Source organism: Panthera leo, chromosome A1 (genome assembly GCF_018350215.1).
Source record: "Panthera leo isolate Ple1 chromosome A1, P.leo_Ple1_pat1.1, whole genome shotgun sequence".
NCBI lineage: Eukaryota > Metazoa > Chordata > Mammalia > Carnivora > Felidae > Panthera > Panthera leo.
This window is the reverse complement of record NC_056679.1, coordinates 79,602,449-79,629,170: the sequence shown is the minus strand read 5'-3', so window position 1 is coordinate 79,629,170 and position 26,722 is coordinate 79,602,449. Positions and strand designations below refer to the sequence as shown.

Sequence of the window (26,722 nt, the reverse complement as noted above, 5' to 3'; positions counted from 1 at the left end):
ATGCTTTCGGCACACGAAGACTAGACCAGGCCACGTGAGGCCCTCTCTTCCCCTGTGTAGACAGATGACCAACTCAGAACAAACATTTCTGTTTTCAGACTTGCTTTCAGAAAGCAGATCATGCTCGGTAACAACCCTGCTCTGGTCATTTCAGAAATCCTGCAATTGTTTACTTAGAATGAATTGGAAGTGAATAAAACAAAACAAAGGTCTTTGAAGACTGGTGTTCTTTCTGTAACAGAGAGGGGAAATGCTTTAATGCTATACTTGTCAAAACATTCCATCAGGAGGTAAGAAAAACGAAGGATTTCTGAAGGCAGAGCTTTGGTTTGGTTCGGTTCTAGAACAGTAGAAATATTCATTTGTCTCTCCCAGTTTATCAGCCGTCTATTGGTGTCTGTGTGAGATTTTCAATCAAGACACAAAATCGTTACTACCATCATCATCCTGGCTATGGACTGATGTGATATTTTCCTTAAAGCCATGAAAGGCCATTTCCCCAGGATGGTCAGCTCTGGACCAGCGCCCACTTAATTATTGGGTCGCCACCCTAAGTGCCAGAGGCTGGCAGGGACGGGCTGGGTCCCTGAGCTTCCGCTGGCTCAGGCCACCACCCAGAATTCATGGGAAGCTCCTGGGGGCTCCTCCACCCGCTCTGACCAGCCAGCGGACCTCGCAGGGCCAATTTTGTGCTTCTTCAGAAACCACACTTTCTACATACACAAAAAATCTGATCACAGTTAAGGTCTACAGGGTTGGGGAACAGAGACCCGCCTATGTACAAAAAAAAAAAAAAAGGTTTTCTCTCAACGTGGCTCCCTCTTCTGCGTGGGCTCTGAGAATGTCTACTCTACACTTCGTGTGTTTAGGTGTAAATTCCGAGGGGAACGTTTGGATTTGTGGTTCTCTCAGAACGAGATAGTAGGCGTCACCTCCCCCCAGTGTTTCCAGAGTAACAGACGCTTCGTGGAAGAATTTGTGGTGTCTGTGGCACCAAGGCAGCCATCTTTCACGGGCAATACCTGGACACTCAAGACCACAGTGCGGCGACAATGTGCCACGCAATGTGGCACGAGCTGCCCACGTGATTTTTTGGGTGTGTTTATGTACAGTGTTCATTGGAAGAGGGAGAAATGGATGAATCAAGTAGGAAGACCTTTACAATTCTTCCTTTGCACTCAGGTACTAAAGACATCCGATGGGCCAATGCTTCATTATTCATCACTGAACATGTACCGCTCCTGCTTGCAAATGTGTTCTCTGCTGACTCCATCATCTGTCAAGTATCTGCTCCCTATCAGCAGTTGTATCATGGCCATTTCTGTTGAGGTTGATAAATGCTAGGCCACGACCACTGTGGTTAATTTTCACCAGTGACTTTCATGGTTCCTATTATTTAACAACATATTTTACTGGTAGAAAACAACCCAGGATAGTTTGTCCTGGGGATAAAGACCATGATGATTTCGATGGTGACGAAAACATGTGTTTTCTCTAAGCACTGACTTTCAACCAGGAGATTCTGTCCAGAATGATGTTCTCTGAATCCATTCAGCAAGGCGGTATTAAATTTTGTCTTTTTAGGATCTGAATAATGTATTCTTGCTTTTGGATGAGCTCCCAACGGGCCCGTTTTCTGTCAAATCCTGACTACCTGTCATAATGGTCCTTGCAAAATGAAACAATTACCATCTTGGGCCAGGTAAAATGGGGAGTGGGCCTGAGCCACGTAACCGTACCTCTCTTCTCCAGCTGCACCATTAATGCGTTTCTACACAGTTTACTGAAAGCCCTGCTTTAAGAAAATGCTTACTTGATCTTGCCAGAAAGACAGTGAGAATAGCCTGATGTTCCAAAGCTGAGGGCTGGGTGAGCAAAGGTCTCCTGCACCAAAGCAGCTAGACAAGGAGTTTCTAGAAGGGGAGGCCCTGACCAGAGCTCACGCTGGAAATGCAGGTTTCCCTGAGACTGTGGGCAAGGTCGAGGATGTGATGAATCATGTTCGGTACAGACACCACTTCCAATGTGTCCTGCTCATGGGTCTCTATATTTTTGAGATAACATGCTTTTAGTAAGATATAAGCAAGTTGCAATCTTGGTCTTACTTTCACAAAACCCTGACTTTATATTGTGCTTTATTTTTGTCTAGGATTTGATATCTAGAACATTCCTATAGATTCACAGTGAGTTCATTGTCTCTCCTACTCTCCACCTCCGTACTCCCTAGAACTGTGATCTTCAATATGGAAGCCATGGGAGCTATTTAATTTGAATTTTTGTTAACTAAAATTAAATAAAATTTAAAATTTCTCTAACTACATTTTAAATGCTCAAGTAGCCAGGATGGACAGCATAGATACAGAACATTTCCATCTCTGCAGAAAGTTCTTTTGGAGATCATGGGGCTAGAAAGCTCCAAAAGATTAGGGATATTGATTGCTTTGTTTACTTCTGTATTCCGGGTGACAAGACGGGACCTGGCGTGTGGTAGGTATGTAATCGCTGTGTGTCAAACGAACACTTTGGTTTTCAAGTTCTAGTTTCCAACTACGGCTGTGTATAATCTATTATTTCATGGTATTTTTTTTGAGTAGACTAGATCACCAAAACATGAACCTCACCAGCCTCCCCATATGAAGATCTCTGTGACTTGAGTTATAAGTTACATGACTTCTCTAAGGACATCCCTCAAATGGTTTCTCATCTCCCTAAGACTCGACACAATCTTCTCGCCGCCCCTGACCTTTACGGTTGGACCTGGCCTCGCACCAGTGTCTCCCCTTGCTGCCCCTTAAAATTTTTTTTTTTTAACGTTTATTTATTTTTGAGACAGAGAGAGACAGAACATGAACAGGGGAGGGTCAGAGAGAGGGAGACACAGAATCTGAAACAGGCTCCAGGCTCTGAGCTGTCAGCACAGAGCCCGACGCGGGGCTCGAACTCACGGACTGCGAGATCATGACCTGAGCTGAAGTCGGCCACTTAACCGACTGAGCCACCCAGGCGCCCCACCCCTTGCTGCCCCTTAAGCACTCAGGGCACACCCTTACTTTGGGGTCTTTGCCCCTGCTGTTCAGGGGACCCCCCTGTTCACTCATGCACCCCTTTCTCTTAGACAAGTGCCTTGTTCGCAGATGGTACACAGTGCATGTTTGAGTGTTGAAGACATGCCAGCCTCCATGGTTAAAAGGAAGCGGAGTTTTTCTCATGATGGCAAACATAAAAGCACATCACTACCTGTGATCTACAAGTTAGGTGGACCCTGTCTACACCTGGTGTAATATTAGTTTCACTGCAGAAAATAACCACGTAATTGAGATGCTGCAGCTACTGTAGCATCAGATGAGCCAGAACCACACCGCTGTTCCAACAGCATGCGAAAAGTAGCGCACGATTTTGAAAGCAGGTGAGACCCATGTGTGGACAGGTATTACAAAAGCCTAGCACCCAGGTCATGTCCTGGCTGGTTCTGAATAATTTGTTGTCCTTTCTGGATTGTGATAGTTCATAAAACATTGGAGGTGGATTCTGATTTTTTTTAACGTTTATTTACTTTTGAGAGAGAGCGAGAGAGGGAGTGACAGAGCAGAGGGGGGGCAGGGAGAGAGGGAGACACAGAATCCAAAGCAGGCTCCAGGCTCTGAGCTGTCAGCACAGAGCCTGATGCGGGGCTTGAACTCACAGACAGTGAGATCATGACCTGAGCCGAAATCAGACGCTCAAGCGACTGAGCCACCTAGGCGCCCCTGGAAGCCACTTCTGTTAAAGGTTCTGAGTGTGCCATGAGAAAGTGCCAGGAAAACAGCAGCTGGTCTGAACAGACGTTTGCCATAGCGGCACCGACGTTCTGATCCCACACATGCGAGCATCTTCGGGGAACAAAGGTGATGGCCACGTTGCCACGGAAACCCGGGCGTGGACCACGTACAGCACACACGTTCTGAACTGAAGATCTCTCCGTAGCACTGCGTTGCTCTACCCGCTTTTCAGACTTGTAGCGAGCCATTTCAGAGAAGAAATTCCATAGTATTTTGCAGTCCTGGCTACTCACATTTAAGGGGAAGGTTTACGGTCTGCAACGCAGGATAGAAGGTACTCTTATCAGCAAGACTGCAGCTCACCTTACAGAGAAGATCTTGTCAATCGCCTGTGGCTCATAGCTGCTCTACGTCCTTCTACCCCTGTCCCTGGGGGCCAGGGCTCTGCTTCCCTTCATCTCTTGGTCGCTGCTCCTCTGAGCTGACAGCAAGTGGCCAAAGACAATGAACCTTTCCACTGTCGCAGGGCACCTGCTCCTTGCTACCCCCTGCCAGAGTCCCCCGTCCACTCTTCCCTGCTTCCCCTTTCACTCGGCATCTCTCTGGTTTCTTTCACTTTGATTTACATTGTCGGACGTACGGAATCTTGTGAGGTTAAGAATTGTTTACTCATACTTTGACTCCAGTCCGGGGACCCACAGACTGTGGGAAACTCCTGGCTGCATGAAAACACGCAGCAGCTACACACAGCTTGGTGCGAGCCGTCGCTACCGTGCACGCGAGGGGCTCATCTCTGGTCCCGTGGTTGGTGCTGTCAGGCCCACGGGGGGCGAGCGGGTGGCTGAGTGCTGAATGGCTGTGGGGGGCAGGGATGCCAATGTCCTCAAGCAGGGGCTGAGGACAGAGCTCTGGGAACCAAAGCTGTGGGTTCTCTTTTTCTCACCGCAGCCCGACCATCTCCGTAATTCCCAACAATTTGGACCTAACAGAGTCTTGGTGCTTACCAATCTCTAAAATATCTGATTGTCTGGGGAAACAGGTGCCCTGTGAAGGCTGATGCCACGAAAAGCTGCAGTAAGCTATCCGACCCGAGTTTATGGTCAAAAGTCAAAGGGCTGGGGGGAACACGAGCCTGTCTAAGGAACTGAAATAATGAATTAAAACTGACCTCCGTTGGAAAAACCTGAGAATTTCACAACCTCTGGGTAAGTTAATGAGCAAAGACAAAGATGTCTTTATTTGTTGAGTCGGATGCCTCACTGGCTCTCCTTGCTGTTGTCTCTACTAGTGATTTTTGTATTACCTGGTGCGTCCCGCTGTTCTGATGGAAGTTCTGCGACAGAAATGAACTCTAATGCTTTCCATCCAACAGACTTCCACCCCGTGAAAGAAAGAAAAATATAAAATATATGAAGGAAGAAAGAGTAAAATGACTAGAAACAGGCGAAGGGGCTGGGCAGCTGTGTCTGGGGCCGGTGACCGTAGGACCACTGGCGGCAGAGGGCTCGGAGAAGTTAGTTGGCCGGCTTCCGTTGTGCCCGTCACCCTGTACGATATCGGTGAGTCAGGACTTACAACTTTTAATGACTCCAATATATACACAATCGTTTATTGTATTTTTTAATGTTTATTTATTTTTCAGAGAGAGAGAGAGAGAGAGAGAGAGAGAGAGAGAGAGAGAGAGAGAGAACACAAGCTGGGGAGGGGCAGAGAGAGAGGGAGACAGAGAATCCCAAGCAGGCTCCACGGTGACAGCAGAGAGCCCGACATGGGGCTCGAACTCACGGTCCCTGAGATCACGACCTGAGCTGAAGTCGGATGCTCAACTGACTGAGCCACCCAGGTATCCAATAGTTTATTTTATATACAGACCCTCAAACAGCAATAAATTATCAATTCATTTAGGGGCACCTGGGTGGCTCTGTTGGTTAAGTGTCTGATTCTTGATTTTGGCTCAGGTCATGAACTCATTGCTTGTGACATCAAGCCCCGCATTGGGCTCTGCCCTGATAGCACAGAGCCTGCTTGGGATTCTCTCTCTCTTCCTCTCTCTGCCCCTGCCCTGCTCTCACTCTCTCAAAATAAATAAACTTTTAAAAAAAGTACCAGTTCTTTTCTCAAAGTTCTGCTTCCCTCACTGAACCACTGAAGGGAAGGGTGGAGAACTGACCAGAGCATCCTAACTCATGCAGAGAGAGGGCCAGGACCCCTCTCATTTGGCCTGTGTCCTTTCCTTCCATCCACAGAGAATCTCCTCCATGTAGGCTACCATCTGGGAAGAGGCAGGCACAAAAGATTACTCATCGAAGTCTGAAGACTTGACTTGTGTTCTGGACCACACTGGAGCAGGTCACTTACCACCCCCCTGCCCCCCGCCCCAGGTCACTGTTCTCCTTCCCTGACGTGTGAACTAGGGAACAGGGCCCAGAGCACCCCTCCACACCTCCCAGCTCTGCCCAGGGAGTGAAGAGTGGGGCCGCAATTCCTGCCCTCCACACCCTGGCGGCTGGTGGCATAGTTTTTCCACAGGGCTGGACGGCCCTGCCTGTGAGAACAGTCTTCTCCCTGCTATGACCCACCAGCCCCCAGCGAGGGCTGGGGAAGCTGCACACGTTTCACACTGAGCTTATTCATTCGGTAACATGAGAATTCATTCGGAATCAGAATCCACAGTGCGTTTGTGATTTCTGCTTCGAGTCCAAAAGTTATCCAGTAACACACAGCTTCTGATGTCGGCTGTCACCATGGTGAGGAACAAGTGAACTCTACCCTGTGCCCATATAAGGCCGGGCTGCCCAGGGCCCAGGGAGCACAGAGCTCTGCAGCGAGGCATTGTCATCTGTGCTCCAGAAGCGCCGTGGGGAAAATATATGGCAAGGGACCCTGGGGGAGCTGTGGGAAAGAACAAAGTATGCACTCAGCTCTCTAACAGCAGACTCTGTCCAACTGCTATTTTTATGCATGACATTACTTTTAAAAAATATTATCAATCCGAGAGTAAGACAGAAATAGCCCTGCCGTCTACAGGAACACATCTGGGTAAATTTGTTAATTAACAAATATTTAGTGTACATACACCAGGCTTCTGGAACTGAAACGGGTACCGCGCCTTAGCAAGCACACTAATGAGGTAGATGTAATGGTTCTAACAACAGGTATCTCCACTAATACAGGCTCACCCCATAGAACATGATAAATGGTGCCATTTCTCTCTCCTCTGTAACTTTTTTCTTCCCATTGACCATCAGCCTGTCTATCATCTTGTTGACTAGTATCCAGTGGCACACCTGGGTCACCAGGGCAGCCCTGGAGCTGACTAAGACAACCCAACTTGTGTCTGTAAGGTCCACTGCAGCGTGGAGGGCTGGGCAGTGTGAAGACGGGGGCAAACGCAGTCTGAACGCTACATGTGGTAGGTCCCACAGGCCAGGCCCCAAAGTGGGCTACCACGTGGCTCTGTCTCTTGAGGAATACTCACACAGCTGTCACATCTCATCTTAATGTTATCATAATCTGTCTGAAGAACTAGAGGCAGGTCAAACTCACTCGGGGCTCTGGATTACTCGCGTTAACCAAATTAACTGGAAGGGGTCAATTATCTACTTGTTCACGTACAGAAACAGTGTCAGGCTATGCTGTGGATGAGGGATGATGGGAAATTAAAAGCCCTCAGTGCCAACTTACTGACTTAGAGAGACCTAGGGACCCTTAGAAATCCCCCCTCCTCATAACCACTCTGAGAAGACCCCTGGCTTTCCGTAAGAGCACATAACTACGTAGATGGTCCTGCACAGTAAAATAAAATACAATGCTAAGTGACATAAATCAGCTGGAGAAAGACGAATGCCGTATGAGCTCACTCATGTGGAATTTAGGAAACAAAACAAATGAGCAAACAAACAAAAAAAAGAGATAAACAAAAAAAAAAAACGCAGACCCTTAAATACAGAGAACAAACTGGTGGTCGCCAGAGGAAGTGGGTGGGGGAGGGGTGAGACAGATAAAGGGGACTGAGCACAGAGAAATGCGTAGAATTGTTAAATCATTATATTGTACACCCGCAACTAACAGAGACTGCATGTTAGTTATCCTTGAATTTAAAAAAATAATAATCAGAACAAACTATCTTTACTGAAGAACAAAATTTGTATAAAACTGTTATGGGAAATGTTACCATATTGGTTCTGCATTAAGCAATCATAAAAAGTGAAAAAGTAACCTTCTGCTCTGTGTGGGTTCTGTTTGGCTGATCACGTGGAGAAAAATGCAGAGTCTCTCCGGAGTGTCTCTCTGGAGTTGAATTCCCTCTTACACAGGCGAGTCCCACAGATATTTGTAAACCATTAATGTATCTTCTTCCCCTTGCCCATATTCGGCCGGGCCAGGCCAGGCCCTGGGGAGGGGAGGCTCTGCGTCAGGCAATGGTCATCCCTGACCCGGAAGTGGCACCGGGAAAACCGATAGCAATGGACCCAGGGGGTTTCAATCTCATGAAATGGCTTCCATATGTTTAAAAAATACTTAATCCTTGTTAAATGCTGATGCATAATCTTTGATTAGCAAATCTTTTTTTATTTTTCAGTTTATTTATTTATTTATTTTGAGAAAGGGTGCACATGCATGTGAGAGCAGGGAAGGGACAGAGAGAGAGGGAGGGAGAGAATCCCAAGCAGGCTCCATGCTGACCGTGCAGAGCTGGACATGGGGCTCGATCCCGTGAACTCATGTAAGATCATGGCCTGAGCCAGAACCAAGAGTTGGAGGCTTAACCAACTGAACCACCCAGGCATCCCTCGCTCGATTAACAATTTTTAAAGCACGACGTCCCCATTTCAAGCAGAGGAAACTTTACCGAGTCAACAACAGCAACAACTGTCTTGAGGACCATAACTCATGAAGGACATAGCACGTAGGGACGGAAGCTCTGGGCGAGTGACAAGAAGCCTCCTCTATGGTGGTCTTCGGCCCTGAGAGGACGGTTAGTCAGTCCCACGGTAGTGAGACCAGCACCTTTGTGAAGGGGTTCCTTATCAATCACAGATTTTACATGTTTGACTTGTGGAGGGGACTCGGGTAGGAGAGGGCACAACGTCCAGCCAGCCGCAGACTGGCCCCACCGAGCTCCGCTGAGGCGCGTCCTCCCTCTGGGGTGTGGGAGTGGAGAGTGGGGACCGTCAGCACTGACTTCAGGATTCGGGGTGGGGAGACGCATTTGGAACGCCCGAGGAGCACTGTCAGAGGGAATTCCCACAGCAAGAGGGAATGCAGGCAACACGTCCCAGCCGCCTCTCACGACCTGGCCCCTGGTGGACGAGCAGGAGCCCCATGGGGAAACACGATCCCAAGACGTGAAGCCTCAAAACACTCTGTGTCATAAAACGCTATATGGTCCCCACGCGAAAATGGGCTTACACCGATAAATATAAACAATCTCTTTTTGAAATCAGTAACGCCAAGACCCAAACATCAGCTTTAATGGCAACGGGAAAGCCAGTCACTTCAACATACTGAACCCAGTATCAGCCCGTATTTCGGGTTCCGATGCGGGGTGACCTTTTTTCCCTGACTCATCTGATGAAACGCACTACAGAAAGGATATTCAGGGGATGAGTGGAATAATTTTAAAAGGGAGAATTATTCTCCATGGCAGGATGCTTGTGCCCTCTAGAATATCAGAATATCTATACCGTGAGGGGGGAGACACAACCATGTCTGCTTTATGTAACACACGCGTGTATATACAATCTCACAAGTAGAAGACGCCCTTCGTAACAATTAATAAGAGAAAAGATGTGTAAGAAAGTTGTCATTGTTCTCAATTTGTGCGGAAAGTGGCATAAATTGACCAGACTTTGCCTCGTATCATTGCTTGTTCCGATACGGAAGAACACGTCTGTGTTAAACTTCTCAGCAAAGTACGCAATTGACTTAATCACGTGGTTTAAGGCGCTTGGGTTTAGGTGCGAGTATAAAGAAGAGAGGTTGATGGCGACGCTGTGACTTACCCGCCCTCCTTTCTCAGGGAAACACTGGCAGCCCCCGCTACAGTCTCTGCCCCCGCAGGGCACGTCGAACTTCTTCACGCCCTGCAAGAATAACACGAAGAAAACGTTAGTCCAAACACCATCGGCTACAGCAGGTGTCACAACAGCATCTGCTGAGAGGAGGTCCAACTCCGGCCACGCGGTCTTTATTCAGAACAAACAGACTTCGGGGCACCTGGGGGGGCTCAGTCCACTGAGTGTCTGACTCTCGGTCTCAAATCAGGCCTTGATCTCACAGTTCGTGAGCTCTAGCCCCACGTCTGGCTCTGTGCTGATGTTGCGGAGCCTGCTTGGGATTCATTCTCTCTCTCTCTCTCTCTCTCTCTCTCTTTTTCTCTCTCTCTGCCCCTCCCCCCCCCACTCTCTCAAAATAAAGAAATAAACTTAAAAAAATAAAAATAAGCAAATAGACTTTAATTTTTAGAGCAGTTTTAGGCCCACAGCAAAAGGTACAGAGATTTCTTGTCCCCCCCTCCTCCCCTTCCCCCCAATGCATCCTCCCCACTATCAACTTTCCCCTGCAGAGTGGCACATTTGTCACAGTCGATGAGCCTGCAGTGACGAGTCCTCACTGCCCAGACTCCAGAATTTACATGAGGGTCCCTCTTGGTGTTGTGCCTTCTATGGTCACTGTGCCTTTTAAAGGTGATAAATGCCAGATGCCGAGCTACGTCCTGGGTCTCGACAGTCAGGGAAAACATTCCCTGAGTGCAGGATTCCGTGTGAAGTGAGCCTGTAAGGACACTCTGTTACGTAGTTCAGAGTGAAGGAGGAACTCAGGCACACAGGAGGCGGCCCTTCGTTCTCTGGGAAATGTGGGGTGTGCATCCCAGAGGAGGGGGGTTCAGGGTGAGCAGGATTGGGCTACCTTCAATGCTGGGCCCCCATCATACACCAGGGATCCTGCTGAACTAAAGGGAGAGGGGCTTCCGATGGGGAGGGGGACCTCGCAAATGCACCTGTCAGGAGGTGCAAACCCTCACCTCTGCCACAGAGGTTCTCGACATCCCCAGTGGTGCCAGCAGAGGACACCCTGTCCCTTTGTTCTGTGAGACTCATTGGTCTGCGGGGGGAGGAGGGGATGGAGGGAAGGGGCTTTCGCGAGGATGCCGAGACAGAACTCTTCAATGAAGTGAGTGAGTAAGTCAGGGAGCTCTGTGCCTGGACAATTCCAATGGGATTCCAAGGCATTTCTTGCCCTTGATCTCAGTATTTCAGGTAAAGAAAGGACTTGGACTTTGGACCATGTCTGAGCCCTTCCTTTCAGACCACTGACAGTACTAAACATTTTGAGTGGGACGGACATGACAATTAGGTTGACCTCTTCTCTCCCCTTCCTAATGAGCCCTGTCTCTCCCATCTGCATGACAGGTGAGTTACAGTGGCAGCAAGCAGGGGAGTCCCTGTCTGGCACGTCACCCTGGGCCAGACTGCCCGGCTGTCAGGCACTGATACTCCAGGGGCTCTGGAAGTGGTCGGCTTCCGGTGAGCGCCAAGCCAAACTTTACCATGCACGCAACACTCCCCAGAAAACAGATCGTTCCAACTTTACATACAAGAGCATTTTGCCACATCTGTCCCATTCTCTTCTAAGTTAAGTCTCAATGACTAAACAGGATGGTCACCTGGGGACTCCCTCCATTAAGCTTTCTGTTTCTTGTGCTAGAGCATCAGCCAGAATCTTCCCCATTCCTGGCTTGGTACTGATACTCATGTGGAAAGGGACACGGTGTTGCCTTGGCCACCTCTGTGACATCTGCTAGTCTGTGACAGTCTTCCTGGACATGCAGCCTTGGACGGGCACACAAGTGAACTCTGACTCAAAACTATCTGGCTGGAGTTTACCCAAGATCACAATAACTACTCAATGCTCTTTTTGTAGACATGATAAATTCCTTTCCAGGGCTAGCAACTTTCTACAAGAGGGATCTTGTGTCCCTCCAACAGCCCTTTACCTACTCTAGTCTCTGATGCATCAGTCACTACTCTGAAGGATTCAAACAAATCTGAGAATCTCAGACCAACACCTCGAAGCCTTTTGGATCCCTTGCTTATCTTCCTGTGAGAATAGCTTTGAGTTCCACAGTGTAAAAGTAAACACATTTAAAATCCTTCCAGGCCCTCAAAGTATGTTTCTAGGTATTTGCCATTTTTTTTTATGGCTTCAATGTTCGTCTCTAGTGGGGCTCATTTTAAAATCCCACGATTTTGAATATTTGGTTTTTGTCAGTCCAGCTCCATGCTAAGCCATTGGTTTTACGGATTACCCTGAATGCCAAAGGGAGACGTCTAGAGGGGTCACCACATTTCTGCTTCATATTACATACGACTGGGATGTGAATAGGTGGCTTGGCAGGTGTCCCTGGTTCACACAGTAATTCATTTGCCAGTTGTCTGGAAAGGGTAGGGGGACTCCTCAGTCTGAAGGGTGAAGCATAAACTTACATTCTCCATCTGGTATTTGAGAGGCTATTTTTAATTTTGATTTTAAGCCCGCTTGCCAAATCCCTGGATATAAATCAACGGTTGAAATGATTTTGAAGGTTTTGAATCGATCTAACAGACTTTCTGTCCTAGGCTTAGGATATACACTGGACTTAGTTACAGAGGTGAGTTCTTCATAACCTGCTTGAAATTCAATAGTGCCGCTTTGCTTTGGAGCTGGGACTTGTAGGTCTGATAACTCCCAATCTTGACACTTCCTCAACCGTGTGCCATGGCTCGGGTACCCTGTCTCAGGAGGTGAGGAATGATAGGTCATGGAGAGGCAGGCCTCCCTGTACAAGCCACAGCCAACTTCCATCATAGAGATGCCAGCCCCGTGTGCCTGTGTGTGTGATGTGATGTGGTGTGCGTGAGTGTGTGTATTTTCCCATCGACACCTGGCATCTTGCACATCCTGCAGAGGGAACCTCATGAATCCTGGTATCTAAGAGCTCCAAGTACCACGAACTGGAGTGTCAGATTCCAGGATGCACACAAGGATTTATTAGAGCACAGCGTGTGCTCCAGACATCTCTTAGACACTGAACAAGTCTCAGACCTGAGCCTTGGTATTCCCTGACGGGACGTGGGCTCTGAAACATTCTCAGGATACGAATGCCCTCCTGAGAACCCCGGATGAAGAGTCTGTGAACTGCTGTGTGGGTCCTCTATGTCCCCGAACAGAACACGAAGGGCTCCCACCAGCCGCTGCCCACGCTCTGAGCCCTTGGGTCACCGCCTTGATTCGACTGCTCAATGCAACTCAGAGACGAACCACGATCCTTCCTGTCACCTCCCTGGTAAAGATGGCCAGTTTCCCCTGACCGCGCACTCAACTCAAGAGTCCGTCCACCACCCTTGAAGATGGCAGGTTGGCCTGGGTCTAGGCCTTCAAACTCAGTGTCTCTAGGAAGTCATGCTTTCCGTCTGTGGCTCCGAGATTCCTGGGGACCATCAGGTAAATTCTCACGTCAAGTCTGAATTCCCATGGGCATCATTCTGTACAGCAAGATTTCCGCACTCTGTCCTCCACCCCTTACGGCCCTCTGCAGCTGTGCCTGTCACTGCACTCAGCATCTCGACGTCCACAGAGGAGACCCTGCTCCCAGGGCCAGGAGGCTCCTGGGGACCCTGCTTGAGGTGTGGAAAGTGTCCACTGTCATGGAGCACGTTACACCCACTCAGCTGAGCTTGTCTGGACGTCCTTCATCCCTGGGCAGAGCAGGACTCGCAAATGGGACCAGTTATGGTGAAGATCCACGCAAACCAGGAAGGGCCTCCACCCCCTTGAGAATGCCTGAATCTGACACGCACGCGTTCACAGGTCCTCGTACTCACGCAGAAACTGCCCCCTCCCAGGCTCCGGAACCATACAGGAGCCGGTGCCATGTGCCTCCCAGCTTGGAGGGATCAGGGAAACCCCCTCCCTCAGCTGCAGCAGTGAGAGAGCTCCCACCCCCCCAATTCCTGGCAAACATGACCACAGGAGGGGGCCTGGAGATAGTTTAAATCCACTCATTGGTTCCTTCCTTCATTCTTCTCCGAAGGCTTACTCTGGGCCGAGCACGGCGATGGGCCATGGGTGTAAAGTGGGGAGTAGACGACACGCACCAGTTGACAAGAAAATTCAGTGAACAAGCAAGGGAACCTACATACTTTAAATTATGGCGAGTGCCATGAAGAAGAGGGGCTGTGGGAGGAAGAGTCAGGGAGGCCCGGTCACAGTCACGGTCACGGAGGAACCTGACTTAGCTGGGCTCCTTCCTTTGGGGCTGTATTGGGCCCACGCCACAGGGTGGGCGGGGCAGGGGTGTGGAAAGGGGGTTGATAGATTGCAGGCTGGGGCTCCCACCTCCTGCCTTAGATGTAATGTCTAAGAGGTGATCAGCCCACACTTGAAACGCTACCGTCCCCGTCTGGACCCTCGGCACCTCAGTGCGTTCCGTGGACACAGCGCCCGTGTCGCCTGGGCATTACTTAGGAACGCAGGCTCCACCTCAGAGGTCCTGCATCAGGACCTGCTTTCCAACACACTCTCCATGTTGCAGCGGCCTCCCATGAAGCCACGCCCTCCAGTGGAGCAGGAAGCATATTCCCCACGGGTTCCATGCTTCCACACCCAAAGTGGACTCAGGCATGTTGTTCTAGAAGAGTGCCATCCCCAGACTCCCTCTGACCCCAGCCACCTGGGGCCTGTTTATAGGGAGGCTCTGGGCACTCAGGGCTCCGTAGCTGAGCTCCTCATCAATCACCGTGCCAAAAAGACGTTCAGTTCTTTCTTCCTTATGCAGAACATCCTGTTAGACTCTTCTCTTCTGAATTTTACCCTGCCCTGAACTGGTAGCCAGCCTTATTGTGCTAACTTGAAATTCTAGGAATTACAAATGACCTGGAATGCCTAAGAGCCAATTGGCAATGTAAAGGCACAGATAAATTTTCTAGAAACCTTGGATAGTCTGCTCAAGTGGAATGCCACTGACATTGTTCCTGGGGGCAACGTGGAGGCCTCTGAGCAAGAGATTTTTTTTTTGGTCAGCTTTTTATATGGAAATTATTTTCTTTAGAACCTTATCTCCATTTTGGCGTCATTCCATTTAGACAGATTTAAAAATATGTGTATTTGCATGGCCCTTCAGTTCATCCTAGACACATCCAAATCCCCCTCCGTGCAAGATCCATTCCTTGGGGAGTCTTTTGTCTCTGGGAGAAGAGGGGTCACAGAATCTTCTAAGAAGGCCAGTTTCCAGCTTCCTGGATCCGGCATCTATCAGGTTCAAGCAGAGAATTTCTTGCCTTGAGCCACGGGCTCTGTGGCTGCCAACAGACTTCTCTGCCATCTATAAATGGAACCCAGTCTCGTCGGAGTAGGTATGTGTAGACACAGCTGCGGGATTAAGGGAACATCCGGTCCCATGTGCGGCTGGCCCGGCCTCTTATCTGAGCAATCGACTCACATCAGGGGAGCGGAGAACCATGCTACCTTCCCTGGGTATCACATAGCATTAGGCAGAGAGGAAAGGCTTTCTTCTACCGCCCAGCCCAACAGACACATTCTTCTGGAGGTGTCTGAGGAGCGGTCCCCTTCTAACCAGTGAGAAAATGGCTTTTCTCACTTCTCCCAGTGGCAGATTTGTCCTCATATTTAGGAAATTTAAAAATAGGTTTAAATAACAATCTGAATGCCAGGAAATAAAGCACACAAAAGAGTTGGACTCTTGAAGACCAGCTATTTCTGTAACCATCAGTGTGAACCGTCCATGTATATTAAGGGAGCAAACCCGCGGACACAGATCCAGGTTTCTGCAGATGTGAGTCTTGTGTAAGGTTGATACAATATTTACAAATGAAACAAGTAAAAATGCTGGGCATTGTTCTCAAATTGCACATAAGAAATGAGTATTAACCAAATTTATATGAAGACCCAAGAACAAAACTCATTTGTCCTAAAACAAAGAATATTTTGTCCTCCACATATTCCAAGAAACTTCTTGTCCAAGAAAGTCTTTCTCAGCCAATATACCTCCAGCCAAAAAGAGCAAGTCTCTGTAGGGAATTTACAGATATTTTACCACCGGACTGCCCCCAGCATCGAACCCAGGCTTCCTGTGCAGGGGGCTACTGAATAACCCAGTCTAACAGACACAGAAGACAGACATTCCTTACTGCAGAAAAAAAAAGTAGTCCTTTTTCACATTTAAGGTAAAAAAAAAAAAATCTATACAAGTCTTTGTTTTTGTCACAAGTCTGGTCAAGCTTGACTTTATAGAATTACCCTTTTAATCCAAAAAGAGGCCCAAAACAAAGAAGAAAGCCAACTTGGGAAAAAGGTTCCCAGTAAAATTCTATTAGTTTATCAAAACAGGAAATATAAGCCATTTCCGCACATGCAGCTTTAGAAATTAAGGAAATAATTCCAACATGGTATTAGCAAGCCAAAGCATATGGCAGAGGAAACGCGGACCACGGCCACTCCACACCGAACAAAGCCCTCCTTCCCTGTAAGCCAGGTGGGAAACGCGGCCCATTCAGTGTCCTTTGTTTAAAGCATTTCAAGGGCACCCAGGATAGATGCGCCAGTCCAGAATGGTCCTGGGACTGTCACCAGGTAGAGGCGGTGAAATAAATGACGGGTAAAAGTGCGGACCCACGTAAAGCCAACAACTCCAGGGGCCTGTTTCGGACTCCAGCTAGTTCCAGAGCAGGCCTGTCCTCATGGGGCTGGGGGCTCGGGGAATACAGGAGGAGGGGAGGGCACTGTGCTGGAAAAAGAACCAGAAGGGCCAGGATGAGTTTAAAGGGCAGACAACGCGCCGGTCTCTCAGGGTGATGGTCTAGGCTGACTTCGGGCCAGGCGAATACCTGCGGGACAGCGTCACCCCTGCTGACTCACCTGCCCAGCAGACGTCCCGGGAGGCCTCCCCTAGTCATCGGCCACGAGCCACGTGACGTTATATACTTGTATGTTTTTACGAGCAACAACGGGCCAACGTCTCCACCCTCTCTTGCGCTGCAGCCAGAGGTCTAGGGGTGTTTTCCACACAGAATCGCTACTGACGAGACGACCTGGGGCTGGGGCGCTGAGCCGTAGGACTGGCCGGAGGACCCCCAAAGCAGGAATCAGGCACGACGGGGCGGGCTGCTGGCGGCCACAGGGAGTGCGGGAGGCCCAAGGCCGAGGCCAGACGCTTCCCCGAGTTACATCACCGGTGCTTAGGACACCTACAGGCGGCCCAAAGGAGGGAGGCATGCGAGGTGTCGGAGTTGCGGAAGAGCAGCCCTGGGGAGGCCCGGAAGAGGCCGGCCAGAAGAATTGGCGATGAGGCAGGGGGCAGGGGCTGGGCAGGGAAGTGGCCTGACTTTGCTGAACTGTAGCACGCTCTGCACAGAGCGGGGACAATAATGACTGTGCCCCAGGTCTGCTGGGGGGATTCAGTGACGTGTTCATGAGGTCTCCCGCACCTTCCAGGACCAGGCCTGGCTCCCTGGCGGGGGCCCCAGAGCCAGGAATGAGGGCTAGCGCCCAGCCAAGGTTGCATGAGCCAATGCTTCCTTAGAAACCCGTTGCCCAAGGCTAGAAATGATCTCAGCGTGTGGGTGGGCCTGCCTGCAGGTGAGGACACGCGGGGCGGGAACGGGTGGGCGTGGCCGCTCCTGTTGTGCAGGCTGTGCCCTGGGACCCTCCTTTGCTCCTGGGGCGACAAGCAGAGCCCGCCTGTGTGTCCTCCCCAGCGAGGAGGGCAGGGTGCCCCCGGGGGGTTCTGGCATGCGTGGGGTCAGCGCAGGTGCTGACATTAACAAGCTGCCATGAGTGCAGGTGACATGGGCTCTCTCCAGAAGCACCCCTCCCTCTTCCTTCACTGTGTCCTTTTGGTGGACCCAGCTGGCCTTCAGCCAGGAGGCACCAAGGCCTCATGGCTGGGTCCCTTATTAGGTGCTGGGTGGAGACTGGGAGTTGTCTGATCTTGAGTCATCTAGACAGCGAGGGCCCAGGCTGCAGTCGGGACGCAGGCAGGCACAACCAGGCAACCATGCAGGCTGGGGGTCAGCGGTCAGCGGACTCCACCGGCAGCCTTAGGAGACGACACAGTGCCAAGAGAGGATGCCTGGAAAGGCAGGTAATTTCCAGCCCGAAGCAGGAAAGATTCCTGTCCCAAGTACAAACTGCCTCCGTTTTCAGGTGCTTCCCCATCACCCAATGCCTAGCCCACTTGAGTTCTGGTGCTTTTTACTTCCGATTGCAACAGACTTCCTGGAATCTGTTCGCTATTCCCACCACATCCGCTGCCTCCCGCGGGACCTATAGCAGCCACGGTCTCAGCTCCTAAGACCTCTGAAGATTTATTCTTCTAGCAGTTTAGATACGTTTATGAATCTATTTTGAACTCGAGCTTATTCACTTGACTCCAAAGGCTGCTCTTGAACCTTTTCCTGCCAGGGATTCCCTAGGTCTCCAGTTACAAATGAAACACAGTCTCCCAAGTATCAAACGAGAATGAGTTCTCTTTCTTTGCAAGCATTTGAAACGGCTCGTTGAGTTCTTCACACAGGTGCCTCCTTACCTGTCCCTGTCACTCTCCTGTGGCGGCTCCTCAGCCACCTACCCAGGCTCACGAAGTCCAGGGCGCCGCCCGGTTGACCAGTGTGCCAGCGCAGGACCCAGGCTGGGGTTCTCCCAGGAAGGTGGTTGCTCGGTGACTGCCCAGGCTCTTCAGAGTGCATAACTTGAGAGCCAGTATGCAACGCCAGCCACCTCGCCAGGGCTGGCATATCCAAGTGCACAGGTACACACGCAGGCAGAACGAGATGGGATACTGGATGCTTGTATTTGTCCCCTGACTACTGACCGGACATCTTTGGTGGGTCTGTCAATGGAGAAGTTTCTGGAAGTCACCCTCCCTCCGCTCCTTCTACTTCTCTACCCTTAATGTAGATGCCGCCATTCATGCTTTTATTAATCACTAGTGCCTGGAGTCTCGGGCCATTTGGGCCGCTATAACAGAGTATCATAAACCCGAGTGGTTTGTAAACAGCAGAAACTTATTTCTCCCAGCTCTAGAGGCTGGAAGGCCAGGATCAGGGCAACAACAGATTCGGCATCGGGTGAGGGCTGCACCTGATTCCTGATTGACAGACAGCATCTCCTTGCCACGTCCTCACATGAGGCAGAGAGGGGGCCAGAGAGCTCTGTGGGCCCCTCTATCGGGCACTGATCCCGTCGTGGGGGTTTCACCCTCACCACCTAATCCCCTTCCAAAGGCCCACCTCCCAGTCACATCACCTCTGGGGTTAGAATTTCAACATGAATTTTGGGAGGACACAAACATTCAGGTCAAGCACCTGGCGAGGTGGGTAATTACTTCCTCCTGGTGTCCTTTAGAGCTCCCCTCAGGCTCAGTTCACAAGGTACATCCTCTGTGTGTGGCCTTCCTCTGGTCCCTGCACCTCCCTGCTTCTCTGGACTACCCGCCTTGCTTCTCCTGACACCTGCCAGTCTACATGCTGTTCCATTCCATCCACTCCTCCAGGGCTGTCAAGGTCTCCTATTTCAACTCCCAACCGAGTGCTTCATAAAATATTTTCCCACGATGGTGGAATGCTAAGGATTTTAAATGCATTGAACGTAACACCTCTGGGTCCCATCCTCCTCAGGGAACGCGCCTTGGTACAAGCTGTGCCTTCAGCCTGGAATGTTCTACCTCCCGCCTTGCCTTCCCCATCTGCAGAGCCGAGACCCTCTCAAACACTCAAGCACAACAGCCACTCACCCTCTGGAACAGCAAAGTCAAACCTGTGTTGATTTCACATCTTGTCCTTACTCATTCTGTTTAAGTGTGGGTGTTTCTGCTAAAACCCAACATAGGGCTATTTCTGGAAAGCCTTTACATTCTGCAAAATCACACGCCAAACCAACAAGATTGTATGGGAAATAACAGTGTTTAGAGGCAGACCACTCAACACCTGCATGACTTTGTAACAGGGCACTAATAAAATTAGTCCTAATCCCAGTAAAAATAATAGCACAGTTGAACAGACATGTAAAATCCCTGATCAGTAAAGAAATACTACGGGAACTATAGGGCTTCATCTTAAAGAGCAGTGAAGGCAGTAATTTGACAGAAGGGGGCAGAAAGAAGTGGTAAGACCCCTAAGCTGTAGAGAACAAGAGCCACATGGCCAACATTGGGAAGAAGGACACAATAGGTGCTCTGGGGGAGGGGCACGGACCCACCAAGCCCAGGGAGTGAAGGCCACCACTTGGGCGTCATGTACAGAATTAAATTCTTCGACAGCTTTCTGTGTTCACTGTTCATCTACTTTCCCTCCAGCTACACTGTCACTTGGCATGCAAACCACATGCCCGGAGTAGCACCACGCATGACCCAACACGGCCTCCATTCTAGGCTGACTTCATTCTCCCGTTGATCCGCCATCGTCTATGGGCGGATCTGAGTTGGAGAAAATGCACTGTAGCAAAACAGACTGTACTTCCATATCCTCTCACTTGCTACTCATTCCTGTGTCAATGCTCTCACCCAATGAATAAGGAGTCGGCCACGTTAAAGACTATTTCTGATGAAGGCTACTGTCATTCGGTCATTTCTTATCACCTTGGGGATACAGTCCTCAGTGTCGAGGAAAACGACTCGTGGGGATCTTTCAGCTCTTGTTTGAGAGGCCACCTATGTGATTATAGCTAGGAATGAGGATCTGTACGCACAGCATAGCTTCTCATGTTCGACTTAGAATAAGCACCCTCAAATATGTGTGAACCGTTCTGTGTATGCCCTGCTCATCTAGTGGGACACAGCCCAAGACATCCTTTAGTGTCTGCATTACCTCACACATTACCTACACTACATTTTATTTATTTATCCAGCATGTCAGTTCTTGGTATTGTCTGGCAATGAATAAAAACGTGTATGTTGTTAGTGCTGGCATAGGAGCCAAAAGTGAATATTTAACATTGTTCTTGAGCGATGGAGTGGCTACATCTATTTATTCCAGAAAAGTATGCCCTGTTAAGAGTTTTATCTAAAACCCTCCCCTCATGCTAAATTTGGGGGCAAAATCCAAGAAGAACGGAACGAAAGAGCCTTAGCAGTGCTCTTTTGTGATACAATGAGATTTCTTGTTTGGGTTTGGTAAGGACTGGTCCAGGCAAGGCAGGTGCTGGTTTGTGTTGGCAGGCAAGGAACAGCAGTCTGCCTGGGCAGGCTCGAGTCTAGACCAGAGGAGCTAAGTCTCTGCAGACCTGACATCAATCTGAGTCAAATCACGGCGGCTCTGGGGCCAGAGGAGGGTCCATACCAAAACCACAGCCACTTTTATGTACCTGCTGGCCTGGCTTCTGGGGAAGAATTTCTGCATTTCTGCTTGGCTCTTTCTCTTGTGCGTACCCAGCCAAGTTAACCAAGCCGGGCAGCTTTCGGAAGGTATCTGTGTATGCCTTTGCACACTAGCAGTGACTTAGGATTCCCTAGCTGTGAGCTTAGTGGTTTTCTCTGCGAGGGATGAAGGTCTACTCTTAAGTCACGGCAGAAATGTATTCTGAGGCCAGCAGCTCTGTCCGAGTCCTGACTGGTGCAGGCGGCCCTTAGTTACCTGTGTGCAGATTATCCGTGTGGGTATTAATCCGCTTGGATATCCCCAGTGTGAGTTTCCAACCCCCTGCCTCTCTGTGCTTCTCAGTAGGCCACTGCACTTCTAAGACTCGGCTTCTGTGCTGCCTGGAGACCTCGTCCAGCAGTAAATGCAATACTGACTTACCAAATACTGATTTCCCAGGCACTAGGTTCAGACCAAGTTTTGGAGCTTACCTCCACTGAGAAGGCAAATTCAGAATCGGCACGCACACATTGTTACCCTCAGGGGCCGGTTCTGTAATACCGGTGGATGAGGATAGTTTAGCCCACTTTTTATCCTGTGTCTGGAGTGTCTGCAAGAGCACAGGGTCTTCCCGGGCCTCAGGGGTGCCACGGTTCTGTTTCCTGGGTCTCACTCGGGTGTGCACATATGCACGGGCACGCACCCGGAGTGGCTCTCCAGGGCACCATGTTTGGAGGGAGAAACGGGCTGCTGACTGGCACCCCAGCGCTGTGGCCTGTGAGTCACCCCTATCCCACATTTCCACTGGTTTCCTCGTTTGCAAACCTGGTAGAATCCACCATCCCCACCTCTCGGGGTTGTCAGGAAGAAACCGGATGAACCCGTGGGAGGAGCTTAGCCACGGTGCTCAGCACAAGGCAGGAAGGATGTGCTACTCATGTTCTTAACCTTTCTTTTGCTTCACCCAGAGGAAAAAGATGCCAGCCTCCCCTCCCCTGCAGTTCAGATCCAGTGATTATAGCAAGTGTGAACATCCTCGTTGTTCAGGGAGATTCTTGTTTGTGGAGTCAGTGGAATCCTTCTAGGGTTTTTGCTCAGTAGGCATTCACACGAGGATGAATCTATACAGAGCTCATGGAATTAACCTCGGAAAGGCAATATTTCGTGAGGTACCAGCTTCTCTGAGTTAAGATTTTGAGAGGGAAATTTAGTATGCCAATTCCTCTTTAATAATGGAATTCTTTTTTTTTTTTTTAAATTCAGTGAATAGTTGGCAGAGGCAGAATTTAAGCATCTCAGCTATGCTGAATGTGGTACCCAAGGTCAACCAATGAGTCAAGGTCACTTGGGACTCAAGCCAAGACCTCCTATTCTCTTTCCGTCACTATGAACCTAAGATAAAAATTCATGAATACTGTCTGAGCAACAAGGCTTGTAATTCCCCCAGTGTATCAAAAGTGCTCTTATCATATTACAAACAACTAACATGCTGAGACTGTAAACATTCAAAAGAGTGGACTTCCTCAAATACTTTCAGTGATGTCATCTGGCCCTTCTTTCACATCCGCTTTTATTATGCTCCTGTCCTTGGAAAACAGAGTTTGTGCCACAGCACAACAAAGGCCAGGAAATGTCAGGACTGTGGCCGTGAGGCGGACCTGGAAGCTAGGAGAGACTGATAAAGTACAAACACCTCCAGAGGAGAAGAAAGGAATCGCCATGGACAGCAATCTGCATGGCCAGGCTGAGATGGGCGTTCTGCTGCCCCCATCTAACACGCTTGGTTTGCTACGTCGACGGTGAACTACTGAGTTGTTTTATCAGTAGACAGGCACTCCCCCCCCCAGGCGTCTCCTAGGAAACGTCTTTGGGAGCCCACCACCTGCTGCGCACGCAAGTATCAGGGAGTCTGGAGGTGACTGGGCAGGCCCCTTGCCCTTGGGAGATTACAGATTCATTGGTCTCCGCAGTAGGTACTCAGCGACACAATACATGCGAGAGTAAGGTGACACGTGAAGGAGCAGGGACACAGGGGAAATAATTCTTACCCGCATTATTGTGTTTTTAAGCTGAATCCTGATTGCTTATCTGCACTGTTTAAATGAACCTGCCCTACTGATTTAAAGCACGTTTTCAGTCCTTTCTACATTTCAGTCCTTTCTACTGTCCATGTATCTTGGTGTCCTTTGGAGTCTGTCCCATGCTTACCTGTGCAGACAGGTGCACCCCTAGCAGACAGATTTCCTGACCACAGCTGGGAAAGTGGGGAGAAGAAGGTGACACAGAGCTTTGGGGTAGGAGCGGAGAGCGCGGGGTGTCGACACTATTAAGTAGGGGTTTCATCCTAAGGCGGTCCTCGCCACGGTTCCCCGCCCGACAAACACACGTGCGGCAGACCAGTTGTGGGTCTTTGCCAACTCTGTGGTGATTCAGAACTTCCTTTCACCAGGCACACCACCCCCGGGAGGAGAGGCTGCCAGGAGCTACGGCTCCCTTACATACCATAAACAGTCAGGCCTGATGTGAATGGCAGCACTTCCTCCCACCAGCGCACTGGAGTCTTTGCCCTTAATAGACAACACTTCTCTCTCTGGGAGCAACCCAGAAACGTCTCAGATGCAGGATGGGCTGCGGCCCTTTGAAGTCCCAGCCAGCGGTGCCCCTAAGGTCACTGAGCAGAAAACAGCAGGAGAAAGGCCTGACGATGATCGAGGGCTGTGTGTACACCCGCCAGGCTGGAGCCGCAGAAGCTGGAGTTTGCCATGAGACCACCTACGGGTCAAGGACAGGGTGGCGCTGAGACACTTTTAAATATTCTCTGCCCATTGACAATTCTTTGTACTTTAAAATATCCTCATGAATTATAGGAGGGCTCTGCTTTTTCCCAGAACTGGCTTGTAGGACTGGACTTTTGGGCCCCGGGCTCACAGGACCACCCTTCAGAAGATGCTGCCCAAGGAGCTCAGACATTGTGCCAAAGTGAGGGCCAGTGGGAGGGGCCAAACCTGCACTTTCATTGGAAGAGTCATGGCTGCGAATATTTTCTTTTCATGTTACCACAGCCCTGTGTCTTCTCCCTGCTCTTTATTGTTTTTCTTTCTTTTACAACTTTAGAATGGAAAGCCTTTAGAAAGGATTGATTTGCTAGATTCGGCAGTCATCTGGTATGGGGACTGTGGGTTCATCTGTGGCTGAATGGAATCACATCTTCGGGCTGGGCTGCCCCGGGTTACCACTGGACCGGAGGTTCTCAGACTCTCAACCATGGAGGTCATTTTTGCCCCGCGTCCCCTTTTCACCCACCCTCAAGGACTCAAGCCACGCTCTTGGTATCCCAAACAGCCAGATGGACCCCCTTCCAATCCGTGTAAATAGCGCCAGTGTTCTGGATCGAGTCAGTAGAGTTCCCACAAAAGCAAAGAACTCTGATGCGTTATTAGCTTACACAGCCTCATCAGACGGTGATGTGCAATTTGTGGAATGCTTTTGAGATGCTATAGACCATCTCTATTCTGGGTAGCCCAGATGCATGATCCAAGGCAGTCCACTCCATGGGCCTCAGTGATGTTTCCTTCCACCTCGGCTACTATCTGTTATGGTGCCAAGCCCAAACATCAAAACTTTTGGAACTGGGGAAGATTGACAAGATGATTAATTCTAGGCTATCCCAGACTCTTTTTACTGAGGACCAACTTTTGAGTGTATTTTATTTGTGTTTTTATAAATGTTTATTTATTTTTTGAGAGAAAGAGAATGAGTATGAGTGGGGCAGAGAGAGAGAGAGACAGCATCTGAAGCAGGCTCCAGGCTCTGCACTGTCAGCACAGAGCCCAGCGCGGGGCTGGAACTCACAAACTGTGAGATCATGATCTTAGTCAGATGTTCAACCGACTGAGCCACCCAGGTGCCCAATAATTCTTTTTTTAAGTCTCAGGCTTATAAATGAAGTCTCAGGTTGTGGTGGTGGTGGAGACTGAGGGCCGGCACCACTCCCACACTCAGGGTCTGGGGTAGCTAATGAGGGCAAGACTGACCCAGCCAGGCTTTGGATGCATGAGAACCCCCATTCTACCTGCATTTCTCATGAGAACACCGGGTGCTACAGAGACCTTAGATAACCCCCTGTGATTAAATACCAGTGTGCAAAACCCCACAGCATGTGCATGCATTTTAATTCCCTCCTACTCCAGGAAACCTCGTCATGCCCGTTGTCAGGGTAACATGCTGCGTCTCCCATATCCTCTTTCAATGACTGAATTTGGTCCTCTTTTTCTATAAACAATGATTCTCTCTGCATAAACGTAGGAAGAAAAGTCTCAACTCTCTGACCCATTTAAAAACCAGCAACTGAACTTTCTTTGAGCCCCATGTATGCTCTCACAAGATAGTAATGTGAAAAGAGGTCGGAGAGCAGTGGCCCTATTGCCTCCACCAATGGTGTCCGGGGAGGACACGTCGCAGTCCCTGGGGACCGCTTGCGCAAGACTCACAACTTCCAGCCACAAGTCTCTGCTTAGAAGTCAAACACCATTTTCTTCCTTTTATGGGGCACGCACTCTCCCAAAAATTGTCCTGTAGATATTTAAGAAAACAAAACGAAGCCCCAAACAAAAATCCCTAACTTCTTACTGAACACGCGTGACCTCCCCGCTAGAGCACAGCAGCCTGGAGCTCTTTGCTGGTCGGGCCAGACCTGGGGGGTGGGGTGGGGGCGCCAGATGTTCTCCGAGCTCTTGTCTTCAGGGGACAGCAAACATGAGGCTTTCTTCCTCTTGCAAAAAAGTCAGGCTAGCAATTCAGGGAAGCACATCACTCCTCTCCAGGCTGCAACTTGAGGCCATTTCCTTGGCTACTCTGCACTTTTCCCTGTCATTATTCAGATAAGCGATCCCTTGGGTCTCAGTTTTACCTTCTCAGCAGAGGCTTCTTGTTTTCATTGTCGGTGACACCAGGACACCAAGCAGGGCCCGCTCGGGAGGCTTCAGTCTCCCCAGGGGAAGCGTTTTACCGACTCACAACCTTTTCCACATCCTTTCCCTGGTCTTAGAATATCAGCATCTCATCTCAGCAGCCGTGCCCTTAGTAATTTGACCTGTCCGTCTACCTACACACACACACACACACACACACACACACACACACACACACACACACCATTTGTTCTCCATTTCATTTCCGCCCTCTTTCCCAGCTCACGGAAACAGGTACCCACCGCTGCCTTCCTGAGATTCTCAGTGTGAGCTCTTCCTGCAGACTATCTGTTCGGCCTTCACTGCCTGAACAGCTTTTTTTCCCATAAACTATGGAAGATTCTTTTCCTCTAATTATTAGAATCAACTAATGAAGTGTTTATGGATCATGAAATGCCTGTAAAAAGATGATTTAATAAGCATTTATGGAAAGATCTAACTTAAAAATCAGCTTAGGACATAATTTAGCAATAAACAGCCCTCAGAGGGGTAGATGGCCCATTTGGGAAATGTTTGGGTTGTGGTTCTAGAGTCCCGTAAAACCACACCACTAGCCTCATTGAACAGCAAAGCAACAAGAACTGTCACTCCCAGTTGTTGGTGTTATGCTGTTTACTTTCAAAGCATTTTTTTCGTTGAG

General features: G+C 49.6%; 1 protein-coding gene across 2 annotated transcripts in view; it reads right to left on the bottom strand.

The window, feature by feature from the left end:
• The window catches only part of COL4A2 (collagen type IV alpha 2 chain), a 173,026-nt gene that overhangs the window by 117,002 nt on the left and 29,302 nt on the right, over nucleotides 1-26,722 (bottom strand). For both annotated transcript variants that reach the window (XM_042930204.1, XM_042930198.1), the window contains exon 4: nucleotides 9,764-9,844. In XM_042930204.1, the coding sequence (XP_042786138.1) occupies nucleotides 9,764-9,844 (81 nt within the window). The remainder of the gene's footprint in view (nucleotides 1-9,763; nucleotides 9,845-26,722) is intronic.